At 40.9% G+C, this 26,500-nt stretch overlaps 1 protein-coding gene across 1 annotated transcript; it reads right to left on the reverse strand.

Annotated features, from left to right (window-relative positions):
- Positions 1–24: 24 nt before the first annotated feature.
- Positions 25–18,722, reverse strand: eppk1 (epiplakin 1). The gene is made up of 4 exons (XM_040122452.1): positions 18,632–18,722; positions 14,140–14,268; positions 8,052–13,326; positions 25–6,643 (listed from the first exon to the last, which is right to left on the reverse strand). Exons 3-4 carry the CDS (start codon positions 13,310–13,312, stop codon positions 1,600–1,602), a joined length of 10,305 nt encoding a protein of 3,434 aa, XP_039978386.1. The 5' UTR covers positions 13,313–13,326; positions 14,140–14,268; positions 18,632–18,722; the 3' UTR covers positions 25–1,599.
- Between the last annotated feature and the right edge of the window lie 7,778 nt (positions 18,723–26,500).

The raw sequence follows: 26,500 nt of genomic DNA on the forward strand, positions 1-26,500 counted from the left end.
ACGACAACAAAAAAAGCCTTATCATTGATTTGTTTTATGCTTTAATTTCAGAGAACGCTGAGACATTACACTTTGTAAATTTCAGTGACAACTGAAAAATTGAGTTGTTCCAAAATGTTTGACCGGTAGTGAGTGTATATTGTTAACACAAAACAGATGCAAAAGCACTCCTTACTGCTAGAAAGCAAAAACCAAGGATTTGGAAACTGGTGAGAAACTCTGTTGCGGCTGTATTAATGTCAGTTAAGAGTCAGTAAGACCACTATCTTCATGTAGCTTAAAGAGTGACTTTGTCATGTTGGATTTGAATACATTTATATGAATCACCTCAGTTATAAACCTACTGAGACATTCAGCTGTGTATATTAGGATTTTTTGAATGTAATTTTTGACTTTTTAAATACTTCTTTTCACACCAAGTTACAATAATTCTGGACAAAGGTTTGTCTAGAAATATTTGAAATAAAAAAAAAAGTTCAACATGTCAATATAAAGCTGCTAGTATACTTTCTTTCCACTAGAGGGTGTTGTACTCAACTAAATTTACATAATGACCAAATGTGGTCTGTCTTGCAGTGTTGTACATGCAAGTGTTTATAAGTGAAAGACACATTTCACACTTTTTAAATAGCCAAATGTGTTCATATTTGATTTACTTTATTGTTGAATTTAAAATAAGTGAAGTGAAAGCAGGCCCAGCAAAACTATATTCACTGTAGTCACATTTCACTTAGGAAACACAACATATTTCAGTAGGAAAAGCTTTTGCCCAAATGCTGTTAGACATTAAGTTCAGCTTCTATAAGTGAGGTAAAAGTAGGCTCAGCTGAGCCCATCTAGGTACATCAGTGTAGAAAGACTCCAGTCCAGTGATCCCACAAATAATATGAAACAACATTAAACCAGGGAAAAGAAGTTTCATAAATCCAGAATGTTTGATACTACAGTTACTGCCATGTAAGTAGTCACAGAAGATCAGAATTTAATAAAAACAGAGATTGAAAACTAGTAGAAGGCTAAAACCATAAATTTATATTGCACTTCTTGATTTTAACTCATACCAGTAGGCTTTTTTGCAGCAGACATTTGGCATATCAAACACAGGTGTAAATAATAGCTCTAAACCTTCTATGTGTAGAATTTGTATGTAATAATTATCTTATTTCTGTTGTTTTTGAGAGGTTTTGAGCCAATTAATTCTCGATCTCCCCAGGTTGGATTAATTTTTGGGGGTTTCATAGTAGCTAAATTTCCTATTTTGTGTATCAGTGCCATGACTACAAACTATCACAAAAGGTTTATAGTCCTCATGGTAATCAAAACTTTTAACCAAAACACCTCTTCCTATAATACCATAGAGAGTTTTCCATAATACATTTCTTGCTGTATTATGGAAGTATTCAGCACGATACAGTATGCATTTACAGTATTTTTGCTCCATATTTCTTTAAGGACAAGCTTAACTGAACTAAAACTAAGAAACGTGAAATTATTTTGTAACTATGACAGAAAATGGTACTGGCAGCAATATTGAGTACAAAAGTCTGATAGTGCAAACAAAACAAAAGAATAAATCGTTGTTAACAGGTCTTCTTTCCTTCACCTGCGCAAGGGGAGTAAGCTAAGGCCTGTGATGGGATCGGTGACACATCTCTCAACCAGCTGGAGATAGGTGAGGTTCTCTTGAGTGTTGGGATCAAAGAAGCCCTTGGTATCATCATCGGGGTCAGACAAAATCTGGTTCATTTCCTCATCAAAGTAACCTCTTTGGTATGCCACTTGTACAGGCACTCTGTGACTGTGCACTGGGTCAATAATGCCTCCTGTGGCGATTTGTGCTTCAAGGAGACGAATCCCATGATTTTTCACAATGAGATCTTTTTTCAAGGCTTGGAACAAAGAAATTGTGTCTCCAGTGTAGGGATCTTTGTATCCTGTAACGGCCCTTTCTGCTGAAAGCAGTTTGTTTTTCCACTCACTTCCAACCACTCCTTGAGCCACAGCTTCCTCTACTGAAAGTTTCTTGTTGTTCACTGGGTCAATGACAAAGCCAGTGGCAGCTTGAGCCTCCAGCAGAACCAGAGAAGTACCAGGAGTGAGTAGGCCTTTTCCTTTGGCTTCATAGATACTCATGGTCTCCTTGGTGGACTGGACGTACACTCCTGCAATGCTGTTGGTCCCCTCGAGGTACCTGCGCACTGAGTCCATTTCACTCACTTCTGTCACTGTGACTTTTCCAGAGCTAAGATCTTTGTAGAGGTCCTCGTTGATGATTTGTGATTCAAGCAGTTCAGTAGCAGTGACATCCTTCCTGATTCCATGGAAATTTGGGACCTGACTTGTCTTTGTGATTGTAGTGGTGGTGATGGTAGTTTTTGTTGTGCTGCTGTCCACTTCTGTTTTTGGTGGTTGGCATGTGACGATTGATGAGGATGAGGTTGTTGTGGTCTGCTGCTGAATGATTGTCAGGATGATTTCCAAAAAGCGTTTGATTGTGATGGATCCAGACTTGTACTGTTGCACGAGCTCTCTCCTCTTCTCCTCAGTGATGTATTTGGAGTAGAGAAGATCCCACAGAGACACAGTTTTTCCTTGGTATTTCCCTCCTGCTCTGGTTGTGGTTGTAGATTTCAGAATGAGTTTTGTAGCCTCATCAACAAAGAAATAAAATTCACCTTTCTTCGCAATGACCAGTAAGCTAAGGCCTGTGATGAGATCAGGGACACATCTCTCCACCAGCTGGAGATAGGTGAGGTTCTCTTGAGTGTTGGGATCAAAGAAGCCCTTGGTGTCATCATCGGGGTCAGACAAAATCTGGTTCATTTCCTCATCAAAGTAACCTCTTTCATATGCCACTTGTACAGGCACTCTGTGACTGTGCACTGGGTCAATAATGCCTCCTGTGGCGATTTGGGCTTCAAGGAGACGAATCCCATGATTTTTCACAATGAGATCTTTTTTCAAGGCTTGGAACAAAGAAATTGTGTCTCCAGTGTAGGGATCTTTGTATCCTGTAACGGCCCTTTCTGCTGAAAGCAGTTTGTTTTTCCACTCACTTCCAACCACTCCTTGAGCCACAGCTTCCTCTACTGAAAGTTTCTTGTTGTTCACTGGGTCAATGACAAAGCCAGTGGCAGCTTGAGCCTCCAACAGAACCAGAGAAGTACCAGGAGTGAGTAGGCCTTTTCCTTTGGCTTCATAGATACTCATGGTCTCCTTGGTGGACTGGAGGTACACTCCTGCAATGCTGTTGGTCCCCTCCAGGTACTTGCGTACTGAGTCCATTTCACTCACTTCTGTCACTGTGACTTTTCCAGAGCTAAGATCTTTGTAGAGGTCCTCGTTGATGATTTGTGATTCAAGCAGCTCAGTAGCAGTGACATCCTTCCTGATTCCATGGAAATTTGGGACCTGACTTGTCTCTGTGATTGTAGTGGTGGTGATGGTAGTTGTTGTGCCGCTGTCCACTTCTGTTTGTGGTGGTTGGCATGTGGCGATTGATGAGGATGAGGTTGTTGTGGTCTGCTGCTGAATGATTGTCAGGATGATTTCCAAAAAGCGTTTGATTGTGATGGATCCAGACTTGTACTGTTGCACGAGCTCTCTCCTCTTCTCCTCAGTGATGTATTTGGAGTAGAGAAGATCCCACAGAGACACAGTTTTTCCTTGGTATTTCCCTCCTGCTCTGGTTGTGGTTTTAGATTTCAGAATGAGTTTTGTAGCCTCATCAACAAAGAAATAAAATTCACCTTTCTTCGCAATGACCAGTAAGCTAAGGCCTGTGATGAGATCAGGGACACATCTCTCCACCAGCTGGAGATAGGTGAGGTTCTCTTGAGTGTTGGGATCAAAGAAGCCCTTGGTGTCATCATCGGGGTCAGACAAAATCTGGTTCATTTCCTCATCAAAGTAACCTCTTTCATATGCCACTTGTACAGGCACTCTGTGACTGTGCACTGGGTCAATAATGCCTCCTGTGGCGATTTGTGCTTCAAGGAGACGAATCCCATGATTTTTCACAATGAGATCTTTTTTCAAGGCTTGGAACAAAGAAATTGTGTCTCCAGTGTAGGGATCTTTGTATCCTGTAACGGCCCTTTCTGCTGAAAGCAGTTTGTTTTTCCACTCACTTCCAACCACTCCTTGAGCCACAGCTTCCTCTACTGAAAGTTTCTTGTTGTTCACTGGGTCAATGACAAAGCCAGTGGCAGCTTGAGCCTCCAGCAGAACCAGAGAAGTACCAGGAGTGAGTAGGCCTTTTCCTTTGGCTTCATAGATACTCATGGTCTCCTTGGTGGACTGGAGGTACACTCCCGCAATGCTGTTGGTCCCCTCGAGGTACTTGCGTACTGAGTCCATTTCACTCACTTCTGTCACTGTGACTTTTCCAGAGCTAAGATCTTTGTAGAGGTCCTCGTTGATGATTTGTGATTCAAGCAGCTCAGTAGCAGTGACATCCTTCCTGATTCCATGGAAATTTGGGACCTGACTTGTCTCTGTGATTGTAGTGGTGGTGATGGTAGTTTTTGTTGTGCCGCTGTCCACTTCTGTTTGTGGTGGTTGGCATGTGGCGATTGATGAGGATGAGGTTGTTGTGGTCTGCTGCTGAATGATTGTCAGGATGATTTCCAAAAAGCGTTTGATTGTGATGGATCCAGACTTGTACTGTTGCACGAGCTCTCTCCTCTTCTCCTCAGTGATGTATTTGGAGTAGAGAAGATCCCACAGAGACACAGTTTTTCCTTGGTATTTCCCTCCTGCTCTGGTTGTGGTTTTAGATTTCAGAATGAGTTTTGTAGCCTCATCAACAAAGAAATAAAATTCACCTTTCTTCGCAATGACCAGTAAGCTAAGGCCTGTGATGAGATCAGGGACACATCTCTCCACCAGCTGGAGATAGGTGAGGTTCTCTTGAGTGTTGGGATCAAAGAAGCCCTTGGTGTCATCATCGGGGTCAGACAAAATCTGGTTCATTTCCTCATCAAAGTAACCTCTTTCATATGCCACTTGTACAGGCACTCTGTGACTGTGCACTGGGTCAATAATGCCTCCTGTGGCGATTTGTGCTTCAAGGAGACGAATCCCATGATTTTTCACAATGAGATCTTTTTTCAAGGCTTGGAACAAAGAAATTGTGTCTCCAGTGTAGGGATCTTTGTATCCTGTAACGGCCCTTTCTGCTGAAAGCAGTTTGTTTTTCCACTCACTTCCAACCACTCCTTGAGCCACAGCTTCCTCTACTGAAAGTTTCTTGTTGTTCACTGGGTCAATGACAAAGCCAGTGGCAGCTTGAGCCTCCAGCAGAACCAGAGAAGTACCAGGAGTGAGTAGGCCTTTTCCTTTGGCTTCATAGATACTCATGGTCTCCTTGGTGGACTGGAGGTACACTCCCGCAATGCTGTTGGTCCCCTCGAGGTACTTGCGTACTGAGTCCATTTCACTCACTTCTGTCACTGTGACTTTTCCAGAGCTAAGATCTTTGTAGAGGTCCTCGTTGATGATTTGTGATTCAAGCAGCTCAGTAGCAGTGACATCCTTCCTGATTCCATGGAAATTTGGGACCTGACTTGTCTCTGTGATTGTAGTGGTGGTGATGGTAGTTTTTGTTGTGCCGCTGTCCACTTCTGTTTGTGGTGGTTGGCATGTGGCGGTTGATGAGGATGAGGTTGTTGTGGTCTGCTGCTGAATGATTGTCAGGATGATTTCCAAAAAGTATTTGATTGTGATGGATCCAGACTTGTACTGTTGCACGAGCTCTCTCCTCTTCTCCTCAGTGATGTATTTGGAGTAGAGAAGATCCCACAGAGACACAGTTTTTCCTTGGTATTTCCCTCCTGCTCTGGTTGTGGTTTTAGATTTCAGAATGAGTTTTGTAGCCTCATCAACAAAGAAATAAAATTCACCTTTCTTCGCAATGACCAGTAAGCTAAGGCCTGTGATGAGATCAGGGACACATCTCTCCACCAGCTGGAGATAGGTGAGGTTCTCTTGAGTGTTGGGATCAAAGAAGCCCCTAGTGTCATCATCGGGGTCAGACAAAATCTGGTTCATTTCCTCATCAAAGTAACCTCTTTCATATGCCACTTGTACAGGCACTCTGTGACTGTGCACTGGGTCAATAATGCCTCCTGTGGCGATTTGTGCTTCAAGGAGACGAATCCCATGATTTTTCACAATGAGATCTTTTTTCAAGGCTTGGAACAAAGAAATTGTGTCTCCAGTGTAGGGATCTTTGTATCCTGTAACGGCCCTTTCTGCTGAAAGCAGTTTGTTTTTCCACTCACTTCCAACCACTCCTTGAGCCACAGCTTCCTCTACTGAAAGTTTCTTGTTGTTCACTGGGTCAATGACAAAGCCAGTGGCAGCTTGAGCCTCCAACAGAACCAGAGAAGTACCAGGAGTGAGTAGGCCTTTTCCTTTGGCTTCATAGATACTCATGGTCTCCTTGGTGGACTGGAGGTACACTCCTGCAATGCTGTTGGTCCCCTCCAGGTACTTGCGTACTGAGTCCATTTCACTCACTTCTGTCACTGTGACTTTTCCAGAGCTAAGATCTTTGTAGAGGTCCTCGTTGATGATTTGTGATTCAAGCAGCTCAGTAGCAGTGACATCCTTCCTGATTCCATGGAAATTTGGGACCTGACTTGTCTCTGTGATTGTAGTGGTGGTGATGGTAGTTTTTGTTGTGCCGCTGTCCACTTCTGTTTGTGGTGGTTGGCATGTGGCGATTGATGAGGATGAGGTTGTTGTGGTCTGCTGCTGAATGATTGTCAGGATGATTTCCAAAAAGCGTTTGATTGTGATGGATCCAGACTTGTACTGTTGCACGAGCTCTCTCCTCTTCTCCTCAGTGATGTATTTGGAGTAGAGAAGATCCCACAGAGACACAGTTTTTCCTTGGTATTTCCTCCTGCTCTGGTTGTGGTTTTAGATTTCAGAATGAGTTTTGTAGCCTCATCAACAAAGAAATAAAATTCACCTTTCTTCGCAATGACCAGTAAGCTAAGGCCTGTGATGAGATCAGGGACACATCTCTCCACCAGCTGGAGATAGGTGAGGTTCTCTTGAGTGTTGGGATCAAAGAAGCCCTTGGTGTCATCATCGGGGTCAGACAAAATCTGGTTCATTTCCTCATCAAAGTAACCTCTTTCATATGCCACTTGTACAGGCACTCTGTGACTGTGCACTGGGTCAATAATGCCTCCTGTGGCGATTTGGGCTTCAAGGAGACGAATCCCATGATTTTTCACAATGAGATCTTTTTTCAAGGCTTGGAACAAAGAAATTGTGTCTCCAGTGTAGGGATCTTTGTATCCTGTAACGGCCCTTTCTGCTGAAAGCAGTTTGTTTTTCCACTCACTTCCAACCACTCCTTGAGCCACAGCTTCCTCTACTGAAAGTTTCTTGTTGTTCACTGGGTCAATGACAAAGCCAGTGGCAGCTTGAGCCTCCAGCAGAACCAGAGAAGTACCAGGAGTGAGTAGGCCTTTTCCTTTGGCTTCATAGATACTCATGGTCTCCTTGGTGGACTGGAGGTACACTCCCGCAATGCTGTTGGTCCCTCCAGGTACTTGCGTACTGAGTCCATTTCACTCACTTCTGTCACTGTGACTTTTCCAGAGCTAAGATCTTTGTAGAGGTCCTCGTTGATGATTTGTGATTCAAGCAGCTCAGTAGCAGTGACATCCTTCCTGATTCCATGGAAATTTGGGACCTGACTTGTCTCTGTGATTGTAGTGGTGGTGATGGTAGTTTTTGTTGTGCCGCTGTCCACTTCTGTTTGTGGTGGTTGGCATGTGGCGATTGATGAGGATGAGGTTGTTGTGGTCTGCTGCTGAATGATTGTCAGGATGATTTCCAAAAAGTATTTGATTGTGATGGATCCAGACTTGTACTGTTGCACGAGCTCTCTCCTCTTCTCTTCAGTGATGTATTTGGAGTACAGAAGATCCCACAGAGATACAGTTTTTCCTTGGTATTTCCCTCCTGCTCTGGTTGTGGTTGTAGATTTCAGAATGAGTTTTGTAGCCTCATCAACAAAGAAATAAAACTCTCCTTTGTTCGCGATGGACAGTAAGTTAAGGCCTGTAACTGGATCTGTGACACATCTCTCCACCAGTTGTAAATAGGTGAGGTTCTCTTGAGTGTTGGGATCAAAGAAGCCCTTGGTGTCATCATCAGGATCAGACAAAATCTGGTTCATTTCCTCATCAAAGTAACCTCTTTGATATGCCACTTGTACAGGCACTCGATGACTGTGTACTGGGTCAATAATGCCTCCTGTGGCAATTTGGGCTTCAAGGAGGCGAATTCCATGATCCTTGACAATGAGATCCTTTTTTAAGGCTTGGAACAAAGAAATTGTGTCTCCAGTGTAGGGATCTTTGTATCCTGTAACGGCCCTTTCTGCCGAAAGCAGTTTGTTTTTCCATTCACTTCCAACCACTCCTTGAGCCACAGCTTCCTCTACTGAAAGTTTCTTGTTGTTCACTGGGTCAATGACAAAGCCAGTGGCAGCTTGAGCCTCCAGCAGCACAAGAGAAGAGCCAGGGGCTAGCAGGCCTTTGGTTTTGGCTTGGTAGATGCTTATAACTTTCTTTGTAGATTCTACTCTGACACCTGCTATACAGTTTGTGGCTCCAAGGTACTTTTGAATTGATTCCATTTTGTTAACATTCTCTTCAGTTACTTCCCCTTGTATGATCTGTGTAAAAAGCTTCTTTGAGATTATCTTTGACTCATACAACTCACTGGCTGAGACCTGCTTTCTTAGTCCTTTGAACTTTTTTTCTTTGGATGATACCTCTGTGACGATAACTATGAGTATTTCAATAAGCTCTTCTATTTTCATGGCTCCTGTCTTGTATTGTTGTATGAGTTGCTTCCTTTTTTGTTCTGATATGTATTCAGAGAGCAACACCTCCCACAATGTCACCTCTTGGTTTTTAAATTTTCCTGCATTCATGGCGATAGTTTTGTTCTTAAATGCAAGCTCTATTTGTTCATCTGTGTGAAATACATGGCATGCTTCTTTAAATAGGGGTAGAAGAAGTAGGCCAGTTCCAGGGTCTTTCTCACATTGCTTTATCAGCTGATGGTAAGAGAGGTTTTCTTTGGTATTTGGGTCAAAGAATCCCTTTGCATCATCAGTGGGGCTCAACAGCATTTTGCTAATTTCTTCACTGAGATATCCCTTTTTAATAGCAACATGGACAGGCAGCCTGTGACTTTGATTCGGGTCAATGATTCCTCCAGTTGCTATCTGTGCCTCAAGAAGACGACTGCCATCACTTCTCTGAATGAGCTGTTCATTCACAGCTTCAAACAGTGATATTGTTTCACCTGTATATGGATCTTTATAGCCGGTGACGGCTCGTTCAGCTGAGAGAAGGTGCTCATGTACATCTGGTCCAATGACTTTCTCTCTTGCTGCCTCATCAACAGCATAGAACTTGTTTTTGAGAGGATCAATCACCCATCCTGTTGCGGCCTGTGCTTCAAGCAGTAGAAGAGCAATGCCAGGTGTCAACAGATCTTCCTTTTTTGCTTCATATATGCTCATTACTTTCTGGGAAGGATGAACCTTAATTCCAGCAATGCTTCCCATTCCCTTCAGGTATCCTCTCACAGATTCACGTTGGGTTACTGCTTCAAAAGTGAGTTTTCCTTCTTTCACCTGTCTGAATGTATCTGCATCAATGATATCAGAATCCAGTAGTTGTTGTGCAGAGACAGGCTTTCGCAGGCCCATTATCATTTTGGGTGTTTCACTCTTCTCCAGTTTTTCAATGGTGGAAATCAGTAGTGTAATTATGGTTTGTGTGGTCATCTTCTTTGTTCTGTATTTTTCAATGCAATTAAGTCGCTGTTCTTCAGTGAAGTACCGAGAGTGAATCAGGTCCCATAGAGAAACTGATTTTCCTGAGTAGCGTTCTGCCGATATGTTCACAGCTGTTTTTTCAAACTCTTCCTTTATCTCTGTGTCAGTAAATATTTTTGCTTTTGTTCCAGTAGCTCTTGGTGTGTCATTCAGTGGCAGGAGACACAGTCCTGTTTCCTTATCTTTTACACATCTGCCCAGCATCTCCATGTATGTCAGATTGTCTTGTGTCTTCGGGTCAAAAAAGCCCCTTGTGTCATCAGTTGGATCTGTCAGGATTTGATTAAGTTCTGCATCAAAATATCCTTTCCTATATGCAACTTCAAGGGGCAGGTGAAGACACTTCAAGGGATCAATGACACCACCTGTAGCAATCTGGGCCTCAAGTAAACGGATGCCATGTTGCTTGACAATTAGATCCTTTTGTAAGGCTTGGAAAAGTGAGATCTTTTGACCAGTGTATGGATCTATGTAACCAGTGACAGCCCTCTCTGCAGACAGAAGCTTTTCATGCATCTGTGGACCAATTACCTTTTGTCTGAGAGCTTGGTCCACTGTAAGTTTTTTGTTTTTCAGAGGATCAACAATGAACCCTGTGGCTGCTTGTGCTTCAAGGAGGCAAAGGGCAGTGCCAGGTGTGAGAATACCAATTCTCTGTGCCTCATAGATGCTTAGCTTCCGATTGGAGGGTTGCAGTATCACCCCAGCAACACAACTTTTTCCTTGTAGGTAGTCTCTCACGCTGTCCATTTTCATCAAATCATTGCTCGTCAGCCGTCCATCAATCAAACTGTTGTATGTTTCTTCATCCACAATGTCAAGGGCCAAAAGATCCACAACAGAAACCTTTCCTCTGAGACTTTCAAAGTTCAACCCTGCTTGCTGTTTTATCTCCTTATTCTCAATGATCTCTAAAATGGTGATGATGAGTTGCTCAATTGTGATTTTCCTTGACTTGAAGAGCTTGAAAAACTCCTGTCGTTTGTCCTCAGATAGATACTCTGAATTGATAAGATCCCACAGTGTTGTGTGCTTGCCCTTGAACCTACCATACTTCACAGTAACGCTTGTTTTGAATGTTTCTCGAAGATTATCATCTATGTTAATTTTGTTACTTTTGCTTTTGAGTGGCAAGAGAGACAGACCTGTACTGGGATCTGTGACACATCTGGCCATTAGCTGCAAGTATGTCAGGTTCTCGTGGGTGTTGGGGTCAAAAAATCCTTTGGTGTCATCACTTGGATCACTCAGGATCTGATTCATTTCCTCATTGAAGTACCCCCTCTTGTAGGCCACATGGACAGGAATCCGATGGCTGTTCACTGGGTCAATGATCCCACCAGTGGCAATTTGTGCCTCCAGGAGTCGAATTCCATGGTCTTTTAGGATGAGGTCTTTTTGCATTGCTTGGAACAAAGATATTATTTTGCCATCATATGGATCTTTGTACCCAGTGACTGCTTTCTCTGCCGAGCGCAACTTTTGACAGATATCAGGCCCCACGATCTTTGCCTTGACAGCATCATCCACTGAAAACTTTCTGTTTCCAATAGGGTCAATAATGAACCCTGTTGCTGCCTGTGCCTCTAGCAGAATCAGAGCAGTTCCTGGCATCAGTTTTCCTTTCTGTCTGGCCTTGTAGATGGTCATGATTTGAGAATCAGGAAGCAGAATACCTGCGATACTGTCCTTCCCCTGTAGGTACACATTTACATTTTCATCTTCAATCACGTCTTTCACTGACTTTTTACCCCTTTTCAGGTCTTCCAGGACCTCTTCACTTATGATATCTGCCTCCAAAAGCTGTTTGGCTGTGACAGTTTCTCTGATGCCTTCAAAGACAACTTCAGTTGTTTTCACAGACTTCTCTATGACTTCCATAACTATTGTAATGATCATCTTGATATTGAGCGCTCCCTCTCTATACTTTTGACTGATGTCTTGCCTCTGCTGTTCATCAAGGTATTCTGACATCATAAGCTCCCACAGAGATACTGTCATTCCCATGTACTTTCCACATGTCACTTTCACCTTCTCCTCTTTGAAGGCCATTTTAGTTTGGTAGTCAATGAAGTTGAAATTAAGCCTGCCTGACTTATCAAGGAGTGGGAGGAGGCACAGTCCAGTCACAGGATCAGTGACACACCTTTCCATCAGCTGAAGATACGTGAGATTATCTTCTGTGTTTGGGTCAAAAAACCCTTTTGTGTCATCTCCTGAATCCTGTAGTATGGCATTCATTTCTTCATTAAAATAACCTCTCTTGAAGGCCACTTCTATGGGAAGTCTGTGACTGTTGATTGGGTCTATTATTCCACCTGTAGCAATTTGTGCCTCAAGTAGGCGGATCCCATGCTCCTTAACGATGAGGTCTTTTGACAGTGCTTGAAACAGGGATATAGTTTCACCTGTGTATGGGTCTTTATATCCAGTTACTGCTCTCTCAGCAGAATGCAGCTTTGCATAATATTCTGGGCCAACAAGTTTGTTTTTGATGGCCTCATCCACAGTGGACTTTTTATTTTCTACAGGATCAATCATAAATCCAGTTGCAGCTTGTGCCTCCAGTAGAACTAGTGCTGTTCCAGGCATCAGTATGCCTTGTTTCATGGCTTGATAAATGCTCATTCTCTGATTGGATGAGAGTACAGCAATGCCTGCGATACTGCCTTTGCCCTCCAGGTATTCTTTCACTGTTTCCATCAACAACACATCCTGTGTTGTTGTCTTCCCCTTCTGTAGGTCATCAAAAGTTTCTTGGTCAATGATCTTTGATTCAAAGAGTTCAGTGGAGGATATGCCTCTTCGCAGACCTTTGAAGGTAATGCAGACAGGAAGGAGCAACAGGCCAGTGTCTGGCTCCACGGTGCATTTCTCTAGGAGGTTTTGGTAGTTCAGATTTTCTTGTGAATTTGGATCGTAGAACACTTTGAGCTCTGACATCTGGTCATTGAGTAAACCTTTCTCATAGTAGCCATTTTGAATCGCTGATTCAACTGAAATATTTGTCTTCTCAATGGGATCAAACAGGCCTTGCGTGGTTATCTGTGCTTCCAACAGCCTCAATCCATAATCTCTTGGGACTAAATCTTTTTGTATAGCTTGGAATACAGATATTATCTGGTTGGTGTAGGGGTCTATATAGCCACTGATAGCTTTCTCTGCTGTGAGGAGTTTTTCCTTCATCTCTGGTCCAACTGTTCCCTCTTCAACAGCATCTGAAACGGGAAGTATTCTGTTGTTTATCGGGTCTACGATGCCCACTGTGGCAGCTTGTGCTTCAAGCAGGGCTAATGCTGTTCCTGGCTTAAGCAAACGTTTTTTCATGGCTTGATATATGGTTATCTTCTCCTTTGTCTTCTCCAGAAATATGCCAGCCACAGGTCCGTGGACTTCTGTATTGCCATTTTGCTTCATGTCTTGACTGTTCATCTTGGCCTAAAGAACTGTATAACACAGAAACAATTGCTTAAATTGGTTTGGATATTGCATTCATTGTCTGTAAATAACATTAGAAATGTTTTGTGTCCACCACAAAATTTTATAGATAGGTTGGTTATTATCAAGACACTCTGCACAGTGTTGAAATTATATGCCATCCAATATAGGATAGAATTTACCTGTCTTTCCCTGCATAAGCTTATCATGTTTTTTAAAGTAATTGTTTCAAAATGTACTCAATCGCCAGTTTAATAGGTTCCATTAACTAAAACTAATGCAGTCTAATACAACAGCTCTGCAATAATTCACAAACTTCATTAAGGTTATAATGTTTGGTTTGATGTAGAGAGATGTTGTTTCAACTGTATGTTAATTTTGGACCAGTCTACTGTTAAACTGTGTTATATACTGAGAGGTGTTTATAATTTGTATCAGGGAAGATTGACCATATTGGAAACACTTATTTTTATAATGTTTGTAGCTAGTGGTACCTACTAAAATTACTACTGAGTGTGTTTTTTTCATTTAGTAAACATATTATTTTTACTGTGTTTGGCTTCTACTGTGTGTTACCTTTGTATTTTCACACACTGGTCTGTGTGTGAAAATACAAAGGTAAAACAGCAGCTTATCCCATCCAGCTTTACTCTGACTTCCTCAAATATTAGTAGCCTAGCAAAATGGAAATGAAAATACACTTGATGATGATGACAGAAGTTAATGATTTTTTATGTCCTTTAAAATCAGTGAACTGAATTTGAATGGCACCCATAAGATGTCTTGCAATACATGGTCTGTCTTTCAACTACATAACAAACCTTTCAGTTCCCTTATGAGTCTGTGGACAGCCTCAGATCCTTGGATACTCCAGGCTGTTCCAAAATCCAGGATGAAGACCAAAGTTACCCAGGCTTTATGGTCAAGGGCCAGGGCTTTAAAACTCTGTCCTTGTAGAGAAAAGTCAAGAAAAATAAGTTTTGTCTTTGTCAAATCTCTTCCTCGCAAACATATTTATTATTGGCATTGTCATTATTTAATGATATGTTTCTTGTTTTTTATTGTGTACTCCGAATATTTACTCCTCCTGTGTCTTTACCTAATTTCTTTACTTGTTTTAAAGCTGTACTATAAAATTCAATTGATACACACATACAACAGGGGGCCTTTACTACAAAGCAATTTCATCATACCCAGGATATCTTCTCGTTATCTGGCTTTACTGAGCCTAACTTTGGCCGTCCTGGATAACCTGTATCACAAAGCCGGTTATCAACTTGATCAGCTAACTCTGGGTTTTTCTGTGAGGTTACAACCGCATTCAGGTGAAAGAGGTGGAGTTGTTAATTACAAGTAACATCGCCAGAGCATGAATGAAATACTTAATATGATACGAGAAGAAACGTCGATCCTTACAGGTAAATTTCATTAAAGTGACAGCCAAAAGTGATATTCAACAAGGTGAAATGTAAAACATATGATCATTCAACTTGAATAGAAAAACGTAGAAATATTTTCCAATTATTAAAGTCAGGCTAAAGACATACTGTAAATAAGTACACGATTTATTATTAAGTTTCTTACTGAGTATTTCTTCTGTTTTGTCTGATGATGAACAAATTATTACGACTATGTGATGCAGAGTTAAAAAAAAAAAAAAAAGTTAAATTAATGTCAGACTGTTTCTGCTGCCTGAGAGGGGAGGAGAGAAGAAAAGTTCATGTCTAAAGAGTTCAATCTGACTGAAATGTTAATTTAGCCTACAATCATGGGAAATATTTAACAGTGTCTGGGTAATTTTTCTAATAAAAGACAGAGGGTTTAGTTTTTGCTGTTTTCATCGACATCTGTAAGGAACACGCTCGGGACTGAAAGAATCTTTGTGCAATTAAAACTAAGCTATAATAGTTATTATGTAGTTATTTAGTGATAAACTCTCCCAACGTTCGTTAAAAGCTGAGTGGACACATGGAAAGCCTCAAACAGCAAAAGGATTTGACTGATCCAGAAATATATCTATTGCTCTTCATTATTTGTCACTTTATTGTAAACTCTTTTGTCCATGACAGGATCCTGTAGGAATGATAACACAGTTTTTCCAGGTAAATGATCGGCTCCTGCTCCAGCTCTGGAGCAGGTCAAGCATGCAGCACAACATAACATTCAAGTCTGAACACTTCCGATACTGTTACTTGATCTCTCACTCTCTTTCCTCAGGCACAATTATCTTCTGTGGCAGTTAACATTCTTCAGTCTGTGTGAGCTCACCGTCTGTGACAGTGAGTCTTGGCTGTTTGACAGATTTTCTCCCTGTTTCATTTCTTCAGGAAAAGATGTCGGGAGACGCTAAGAACTCGTTTTTAACTTCTCATGAATTTATTTCCTCTGTGGCACAGGTTACACCAGCCCTCAGAAACCCCTGCCCGGTAAAAGTGTGCCAACGAAACACTTTTGAGGTTGATTAACTGAAGACTCACTAGCCTAGCAGCATAACAGGACTATCAAATATCCAATAATGCAACGATCTGTAAAAGACTGTAGTTACACCCGTACTCTCTCCATTAAAAAAAGAATATCTGTTGTAATGCATGATCCCAAAGTTTTCTAGTCTTGAAAAATAAGACAGCCCCCACTTTTTTAAACCTAAGTTTCATGGAAAAATTAAAAAAAAAAAAAAAAGTGTTACATTAGGGCCAAAACTATATTTTCTCTCCAGATTGGTAGAGAACTTTCATCATAGTTTTTTTGTTCACTCGGTTTAGGCACTGCGTATAAATGCTTATGATGGTAGGAGAAACCCTGCCAGTGACTCTTTCCACCCTTTCATTTGATAGGTTACTGGCTGTGTTTTATGTGAGACATGATGTCATTGTCTCCCATAGCATACAATCAGTCCCAGAAAAAAAGGGTGTGGAGGGGAACTCCGAACCACGAAGTCCATAAACCTGGTCGCTGTTTTAATACTCAACTGAGAGAGTAAATTGGGATCATAGACAACCGTCTACTCTGTATATTATTTCTACATGTTACTTACTGTGGGAATATAGTCAAAACAATCCCCTGAATTAGCTTCACCGCATGAAATGGAAATTGCCAGCTGTCACTGCAGCATTTTTCACAATAGCCTGTGAGTGCCATCCAGTTAAAACTAGGGTTCTCCTGTCAGTTACACCAACAGTAAGCTGTGCAAGGTGCGTACTGTTTTTCACTATGCGCAATGCAACGCCAGTGAGGTCCCCGTGTTGCAGTCACGATATCATGGGTGTGAGAACCACGGCTAAGAGGCAGAGTAAGACAAAGGGCCTGCTGATATAAAGTAGACTGAAGCCTTCCCATTTGTACACCAACAGCAACCACGCCGTGCCACAGCACCTCTTCCTGCAGCTGCTGAATTTGCTGTTTGAGTTTGTCATCCACTTCGTAAATGTTTGACTGTTTTTAAAGATATTGAACGTTCACTTTGCATTTATCACACAGTGTGAGTTTGCTTATCGTACCTTAAAGGCAAATACATTACTTGTGTAAAACTTAAAGAGTTTCAACATAGTGTTAACATACTTAAATGTCAATGTTTACTGTTCACAATCTACCTTTAGTGCTTACGCAAATTCACTATCCTACCCTCAAGGAGATAATGTTATTTAAGTACAATATATGTATAAACACTTCAATTTAAATTCATCTTGGACGTTTGCTATTTGAATAAAAGGAGGTTTTGCCTTCAGCTGCTACACTTCTCTTTGTCTCAAGCAGAAAGTAATTATATACTCGGAGGCTCCTGCATGATTTAATGCAGTCCTATACAGCAGTCCCGTCATAAAGTCTGACTTTACAAAGTTCTTGGTGACATACTGATAATTCAGTCCAGTGTAACTGAACACCTTTATGACATTGTCAACAAAAACTGAACATTATAGGCATGGTAAATGTAGAATTTATGGCAGAACAGTTGTATTGGTTTTTATTAGACTGTTCAGGTGTACCTAATAAAGTAACCACTGGGCATAATTATGCCTCATTATCTCTTTTGTATGATATTTCTAATTAGGGATTTGACGAACGATTAATCTGCCGATTATTTTCCTGATAAACTGGTCAGTAAAACATGAGGAAACGATGAGAAGCGTCTATTACTATGTCTTAGAGCCAAAGATGACTTCTTAAAATATCTTGTTTTTTTCTGACCAACAGTCCAAAACCCAAAGATATTTAATTTACTATAATTCTCACATTTTGGGAGCTGGAACTAAATAGATTTAATCATTTTTTGCTTGAAAATTGACTTTGACAAATAATCACCTGTCAAAATAATTGCTAATTAATTTCTTTTCACTCAACCAATCATTACAGCACCAATTCTAATGACATCACTGTTAGTTTAATGAGTCATGGAGGTCAGTATTGATTGATTATTTGAGCCTGCGCAGAAAATCCAATACATGGATGACTGACAACCGTGTGAAATACATTTTATAGTTTAATAAGATAAGATTAGAGTAAGATTAGAGAGAAAAGTGACTGATTGACACTGATTTACAGGCGATGCATAATGACACTGACATATTTTTAAAGTTAATTGAGGTAACACCCACTTGCCTAAATGAGTTACAGTTTTTCTAACTGTAGCTTCAGCTTGGCCAAGAATCTGCCTGAATGACAAGGATTTATAGCTGGCAACACAGTGAACCTGCTTTTTTTGTGCCTGGAAGAAAAAGGACTTGTTGATTAATCTCAAGATTGACACCACAGTGCAAATTACCTACTGGCACCGTGGTGTCAATCTCACCTTTGGTTCACAAGCAGCGCAGCTGATCCTAGATGAGCCTCTAGTCTTTATCATTGTGGAGCATTCTTCTTCATTCTGTAACCGTGGAAAATGTAGGATTGTCATTACGTGTGTCTACGACTCTGAGGATGATGTAGACACAGTGTTCAGACTTGTGGAATGCCTAAACAGTGACACACATGCCAACTTTGTGTAAAACATTATTTAAACAACTGTGGTCAAAGTCTATCGTGAGGAATGTTTGTTTTTCCCTTTTTAATTAGGTGGGTGTTGGCTGATAGTGCAGCCTACACAGGCATTTTTTCACTTCTGGCTGTGACTTTCTCGGTCCAATTTATCTCACTCAGAAGAAAGTAAGCTAGAGTTTAAACGTGGTTGTACCTGGGATTAAAATACACAATCACAGAAAGAATGAGCTTTTCCATGAGAATACGGATCCTCTTTCCTTGGAACTTAAAAACAATTTTTTGTTTAAAAAAGGAAGATTTCCATCACCAGTTCCAAAAAAAAAAGACCCCTGCTCTTACCTGAGTGCCTCGGAGTCCCAACTCTGCACAGGTCAGCAATCTGACTCAGCTGCTATGAGAGACATTAGGATTTTGAAGTGCTCCCAACATCTCAGAGGTAGTCCCCCCTGCTCATTGTTCAGATATAGAGCAAGTCCAGCTGTTAAGTCCCTCCCATCCTGTGGAACAGCCCCCTCTGCTCAGACCGTGGCGAATGACTACCGGAGAGCTCTCCGCACACAGCTCAGGATGGCAGGAATTCCTGTAGACTTCCTCCAAGCATGTCCATTGTGTTCTAAAACAATAACAGCAAGCAAATTGAGCCCTTGTAACTGTACTGTAGGTGAGGAGATTTAATAAACTGAAAATCATGTAACCAAACATTAAATAATGTATTGTAACTTATGAAAAGTCTAAGTCTTTTATGTGTGTACATATAAGCCTTAACGATTACTCTGGTCAAACACAGGGGTCTTAAACCTTTTTTGTCTTTTATTGATTTACAGTAACTTATTTCTCTTTTCACAATGTAAACACCTTCCTTATCTAACCTAACAGGTTGTGAAAGCAGAGCCAGATGCCGTGAGAGATTACAGAGAGCTTTGTCTTCGGGGTAAGAGCTTCCTTCAGGTTTGGCAAGTTTTCAACTGAGAGCATCAAAAGGTTGAAAGATCAGGAGGGGCACTGCATCTGACATATAAGCAATAAAAAAATCAGTTGCGTCACTAAAAGATCGTCTGCTATTAGTCACATCAACCAGAGGGAAAAAAATTAGTCACATTATAATGATAACGTTGAAGTGTAATGTTCTGTGACGTGAATGTGCAGGTGAAGAACTGTCTGGGAACATTTTGTCCAATTGAAAGCTGCAGCAACAGTTGATAAAGAAATTCCAGAAGATCAACGGTGAGAGCACTTCAAAGTAGGCTTGAAAGGACTGAAATAGTCACTTTAAAAACAGTGATTTTCAAAGGGGTTTGTCCGCCAAAATAGTTCTTTAAATCAACTGATTACCTGATACAGCAACTATGACCCACATTTTCTGGGCCACGGTTGTGTGTTTTTAGGAAATAACTTAAAATAAAAGCTTGCTGTTGAAAATGTAGATCACATTTGCCACTTGGCATGACATATTTCATCACCGAAGATAAAACTCAGTAAACTAGAATAAAGGTCTCTCTCCATTATGGAAAGAAAGTGCAAATATAGTCCTCTAAATTAGCACTACAGAAAATATGACTTTTCCTCTAAAGTGACAGAACTACCAGACATGCAGTTAGGTCCATAAGTATTTGGACAGCGACACAATTTTCATTATGGCTGTACACCACCACAATGGATTTGAAACGAAGCCATCAATATGTGACTGAAGTGTAGCCTTTCAGCTTTAATTCAAGGGGGTTTAAAGTAACTGTCAAAGGTAATTGGGCAAACCAAAATAATTATAAATACGAGGATTATTTTTAACACTTGGATGAAAATCCTTTGTAGTCAATGACTCCCTGAAGTCTGGAACCCGTGAACATCAACAAATGCTGAGTTTCCTCCCTTGAGATGCTTTGCCCGGCCTTTACTGCAGCCGCCTTCACTTGCTGCTTGTTTGAGGGTCTTTCCGCCCTCAGGTTTGTCTTCAGTAAGTGAAAAGCCTGCTCAGTTGGGTTGAGGTCAGGTGAGCGACTTGACTGACTTGAGGAATATTCCATTGTTTTGCCTTGAGAAGCTCTTGGGTTGCTTTTGCGGTATGTTACTTCCATCAGAAGTCACGTCATCAGTAAACACCAGTGACCCAGTTCCATTGGCAGCCACGCATGCCCAGGCCATAACACTGCCTCCGCCATGTTTGACAGATGATGTGGTGGCTTTGGATCCTGAGCCGTTTCTTTCCTCCTCCATGCTCTTCTCTTCCCATCATTCTGGTACAAGTTAATCTTGTTTTCATATGTCCAAAGAATCTTGTTGCAGAACTCTGGCTTTTTTTTTTTTTTTTTTTTTTAGAGGGTTTCAGGAAAAGTCTAATCAGGCCTTTCTTTTCTTGAGTGTTGGCAGTGGTTTGCCCCTTTTGTTAAACCCTCTGTATTTACATTCATGAAGGCATGTCTTGACATGCCTCGAGGAAGTAGGCATGAATAGACCTGAATAGATGTTGTGAAGGGTTTTTCTTAACCAAGGACAGAATTCTGTGATCGTCCACCTTAGTTGTCTTCTGTCTTCTTCCAGGTCTTTTGGTGTTGCTTAGCTCACCAGTGCATTTCGTCTTTTTAAGAATGTACCACATTAATGATTTGGCCACTCCTAAAGTCCATCCTTCTGATGGGTGGTTTTGGTTATTCAGCCTAATCATGACCTCCTTCATTTGCATCAACACCTCTTTGGACCATATATGGAGAGTTCCCAGGAACAGCTACCGAATGCAAATTCAACACTTGGAATCAACTCCAGACCTTTTTGCTTCTGCTTAAATTGTGATGAAATAACGAGGGGCCAGAACACCCCTGATACTGACCGCCAGTCAATTGTCTAAGTGCTTCTGAAAATGAGTGTACGGAGGCAAAATTACGAAAATTGTGCCATTGTCCAAATACATATGTACCGTACTTTAGTTTACAGAGTTTTATATACACACTACCAGTCAAAAGTTTTAGAACGCTTCCATTTTTGCAGTTTTCATTAAAATTTACATAGTTTACTGTTCCAATGTGCTTTGAAACTAAAGCATAGAACAAATAAACAGTTGGAGATTTAAAAAAAAAAAAAAAAGGAATCATTAAATCTTTCTGTTGAACTAGATTTAATGTAAATTTTTGGTCCATTCAGCAGCCCCACACGATTGTGTCGTTCTTTCTACAAGTTCATTCACATAACTAATTAAACTGATTATGCATTGCTTACGGCCAGGCGTATTGACCTAAATGTTCCGAGGCAGGGAGGATTTGTGATGATATCAGAAATAAAAGGTTTTAATTACATGTAGAAACACACCTCTGTTTTACTTGGAACCAGATTCTTAAGGGTTCCATGGCCAGCTCCAGTTCAGATTTATTTTGAATGCCGAAAGTGAAATCAGTGGATAAACGAAGCTTTGCTTTGTCAGCTAATATTTGAGTTGTTTGTCAAATGCTGATAGGGATGAGAACAAACATTCAAACCAAGTTGGCATAATGATCAAGGGATGCCACATTTGTGGTTTGCTTAACAGAATGTCAACCAAAACTGGTCAGCGTGATTCAATGATTCTACAGAGCAGACTCAATCTTACCTGCCGTTTTAAAATAATTTCAAACCCAAACCAATTATATAACACATAGACAAGCTAAATAAGGAATACAGGGTTCTGCTGTTGGGCACCGGCAGTGGTAGAAGATGTACTCAGATCCTTTTCCTGGGTAAAAATAGCCACTGGTAACCATTAAATAGTTTGTGCATCACAGCAAATTAGTGGGTAAAGTTAAAGCATGACAACAGCTTCTGAAAGTGCACTTTGGTAATCTTTAATGCTCCACCTCAACGCTTGGAAATCAGAACTCTGACAGCGGACTACATCGCTTCACTCTTCTTACTACTGGCTCGTGAAGTGCTATGTTGTTCACAACCAAACCCCAAAAGAAGGGCATTTTGAACTATTCGGTATATTAATTCAGTTATATAAGTCCTCACAATAAACATCAGCCTTGCATTCACAACACAGGAGTGTCAGAAAATTATGTTTAAAGTGGACATAATCAATATTTCTATATTAACAACGAATTAAGTATCTACGTATATCGTGAAAGCGCAGTGGCAAACCCACAGATTAATTTTACACGACAATGCAGCTCCTCACAGCTCTGTGGAGCTTCTAAGTGTCTGTCCGCTCGTCGTTTTGGGTTTTACAGCCCACAATTGAACTGTTTCGCTTCGGCCTCGCCACACTCATCAAAGAGTTGTTTCCAGACACAGCAGGCAGCTTTTTTTTTCAGCAAAAACAAAGCATTTTCGGGAAAAACCCAAACCGCGCTACCTGTCAAACGTATCAGGCGGACAGAAACACGAGTCCAAATTAATGCTAACTTTTGCTTTTTGCGAACATGGTCGCTGTCTCAACTATAGAACCGATAATATGTCGGTGTTGTTTTCATAGCTTGTTTCTGCCGCCCCCAAGTGGCCAAAAAAAATCAGTTATTGCAGGTTTAAAATATCACAAGTAAAAGTACCTATTATACAGAACGGCCCCTTTCAGATTGTTATGTTGCGATATACTGTACACTATGTCATTATAATTGATGCATTCAGCAGCTGTTGTAATGTTGTAGCTCATAAAGGTGGAGTTAAATAACTACTATAAATAATGCTGGGCAGTTTAAGTTGTAACATTGCGTCAATAATTGAAAAAAACGAATCAAATGTTTCATTTGTGAAATGTTAATCTGCAAAGTAACTATAGCTGTGAGATGAGAGTAAAAAGTACAACATTTCTCTGAATTGAAGTGTAGCAGAAAACTGAAACAGCAGCTCAGAGTGAATATACTTAGTTACACTGCAGCGTTTGGCATGAATTACCAATTTTCCATATGAACTGGTGTTTTTTTGTTTCCACCAAGACCACCTTTGCCACCAATAGCTTTGCATGAGACTGGTTTGGCATTATTGTCCGTTTCTGTTCCTCCATTTTGGCCCAATTGTGTAATCTTACATGCCTTATTTTCCCAGGGATTTAAGATTTCGATGGAGCAATGAACTGATTCAATGATGTTGGTCCTGCAGGACTCCCTCTGACCTAACAAACTCTAGACCAAGAGCCAGTCTGTGTGTATTCGCAGACTGAGGAGGAGTGGAATTTCTCAGTTTTGTTTTTTCTTCATCTTTTAATCGCTCCCATTTTTTTAATCCTACTGCACACATTGCCTTGAGCACAGATCTCTGCTCCTTATCGCCTGCTGTTTAAACAAACACGAACCACACACACTGCTGTGTCAGACTACTGTACAAAGAGGAACACGTTGTAATATTAGGTAAATACTTGATCACAAAGGTATAAAACTTAAAAGTACTTAGCCACAGAAGCCTTTTCAAAATGAAAGTGTTAGGTCTGTACATATTGATAGCTTAAGATAACACCATTACAGCTCTTTCCAACCCTCCTGAATAGCCTGTGCTAATGCACTGGTCCCTTGCCAGGGAACGATTTGCTTTAAATGACTTTCACTTTCACCTGCCAAATATGATTCCTAGGAACCTTAAAACACAGGCTGGGACAGGCTTTAGATTATTTGTTTGTTTCCAGAGCTCGTAAACGCTCATAAATAAGCTTTGCAGAGTGTAGAAGGTCCGTTAAATAAAATCCGCAGGCCAAAAGGCACACCTAGAAAACACTTTCCTCAAGGAATCTTATAGCCGTTTGAATTAAAAAAATATTCTGTCAGCTGCATGCCAAAAAAGATCTTCAACCCATTTCCAGAGTTTGCAGTTCTTGTTCTCTATCTATTGCTGATACAGAAAACGTCGATCGGAGCTTTACATTTAAGTCCTGGATGCGTCACTGCCGTGCTTTTGTTGTGTGGGATACCGGCTTCACTAATGCACAGAGACACATGGTAGATTCACGAGTTTCCACACAAAGGTCATTATACCGCCAGAGGTGTTGTTCAGACAGACTCTTCCAGGCATTCAGCCAGGAAGGGGAGTGGTCTGTGCTGGCCAGTTTTTGTAATTTACTGAAACCGAGCGCACTGATGGTGCGGGCGTAAAAAACGGGCAGCCCTCCCAAGTTTCATCATGAGTGAGACAACTTTCAGTTTAAAAACCTGCAGAAAGATTTGATTACTGGTGCAATAAGGAAACATTTTATCATTCTACTACAGGAAAATGATCAAGTCTATTATACTATTTAAAAAATTCCAATTTTTGTTTGGTTGTTATCCATATTTAGTTATGTCATTTATGGAAACAAAAACTCCCTACTGTTCAAAATCAAGATCCGAATCAAATTAAGGTCTTCGGAGTATTTTAAAAGTTTCTCCTTTCATTTCAGTTTGATTCTACTTAACCCTTGTCATATGTCTTTCATTGCCCACTAATGCTTGACCGAGTTCTTCCTTTAGCTCTCCACATTGTTGAAGGCCCTGCAGGATATTGCTCAGGGCTTTTCCACTCTGCCAGGAAGAAATTCACTGAACCAGGAATGTTTTTTAACCGTGTTTCCATTGTCCATTCATGTCAGCTCCGCGCCCACTTGGCCCTGCTCCTGGAGCCCCCGGCTGCCCTTCATCATTGATATCTGTCCGCTTTTCTTTGGAAGCGTCTAAAAATGAATCGGCGAGGTTGTGTGTTATTGATCTGCTTATTTGAAATCACCTAGACTTTCTGTTTTCTCTATTGACAACACACTCTCCTTGACCAACCCTGCTGCACGGCAATCTGAAACTCATCCACTGAAGAGGTGAGAACAGGTCAGGAAAATGGGACTCTAAAAAGCTAAATCTGATTCTCAGAAAGGCAGCAAAACACACACACACACACTCAAACACACATGCACATATGTCAAGAATAAGGATCAAGAGAAAAACTCCATTGAAAATAGTCAGTAACTAATAGACAGTAACTTCTGTCCCTAAGCCACATTGACATAACACATCACTTGTTTGTACAGTCAACAGCTTTAACTTTGACTGAGGAATCTCTTGGACGTTACTCAAATAAAGATTCGTTAGCTGTTTTTTCTGTAGAATCAATTTAATCCTCAGTGGGGTGTTCTGCATTCCAAAAGCAGGCTGTGGGTGTTTATCAGCCTGTGCTATATCAGGCACACCCAGCCTTTTCTTTTCACAGGAATCAATAGTGAGCAGAAGTCCTGGCTTTTCCTACCGGCTGAGCACCTTGACAGTTAACTGTTTGCTCACTTTGACAGGTGTGCGAAGTGTGCAAGCCCTTTGACACGTACCCTCAGACAGAGCAAGGCTAGCTGTTTCTTCCCGTGTCCGGCCGTTGTGCCGGAAGATGAGCCGTTCGGCTGCTGCTTGAAACTCGTCCGACTCCCGCCAGGAAGGTGAACAGGGCGATCCGCAAAGTGTCGAACAATTCCTTCAAGCCGGCGTGTGACTCAGGGCAGAGATATTAGGGAGCACTCAGGCTCAATGCACAAGAATGCGGACAATTAGCCTGAAATGCAGGGGGCATCAACTTAAGTACGTATCATCAGTAAAATTGACTTCAGTATCAAAAGTGTAGGTGGCCCATTCAAAAAGATTTTGTTTTTTTGAGAAGCTTGTCAATTCACTGCGGTGTTGCCCCCTGCCCTGTGTTTTACGAGCTTGTCACTGGTTTTGCAGCTAAAATCTTGTTCAGCCTAGTGGAGTAAAACATGCAGTATTTCATCTCTGCAACGTAGTCGCGTAAATGTACCGTTATTGACTCACAAAATAAATATGCTCATGTAAAACACCAGCACCTCAGTGTACTAGAGAAATCCCACCTCTGCAGAAATTTGTGTACACGATTAATGGCTGTTCCACTTGTTTGATTTTATAATGATCTGCAAATACTGTATATACAAAACATCCTTTTTTTTAAAAAAAAAGTTATAAAATAAAAACAATTGCAATATTTAATCTTCATTTTTAACCAACTCTGGGAACTTTTTTTTAACTGCCAACACAATAATAGTTATTGCAGCAGCAGCAGGAACTTTAATTGCATATTTTTATTTGATTTGAATATTGAATAGAAAATATTGGGAACTAATTCTTCAACAACTCGTATGAGCATTTTCACCTCTGCTCACCATAATGATGAACTCATGAGTGGTGCATTTCCATGAATCGACCATTACATTTGACTGGATTTAATGCAAGGCACAGTGCATTTAAATGTCTCATTTCAAAGAATTAGAAAATGAGACATTGTTGCATAAGTGCT

The sequence above is a fragment of the Xiphias gladius genome, chromosome 24 (genome assembly GCF_016859285.1).
Source record: "Xiphias gladius isolate SHS-SW01 ecotype Sanya breed wild chromosome 24, ASM1685928v1, whole genome shotgun sequence".
NCBI lineage: Eukaryota > Metazoa > Chordata > Actinopteri > Istiophoriformes > Xiphiidae > Xiphias > Xiphias gladius.

Excerpts from the sequence above, each read along its gene's own strand:
- eppk1 (XM_040122452.1), bottom strand. The coding sequence starts at position 13,312 with ATGAACAGTCAAGACATGAAGCAAAATGGCAATACAGAAGTCCACGGA. Across the intron at positions 6,644-8,051 it reads TCCATCGCGAACAAAGGAGA|TCAGGTCCCAAATTTCCATG; the intron begins GTTTTATTTCTT and ends CACAGAGACAAG.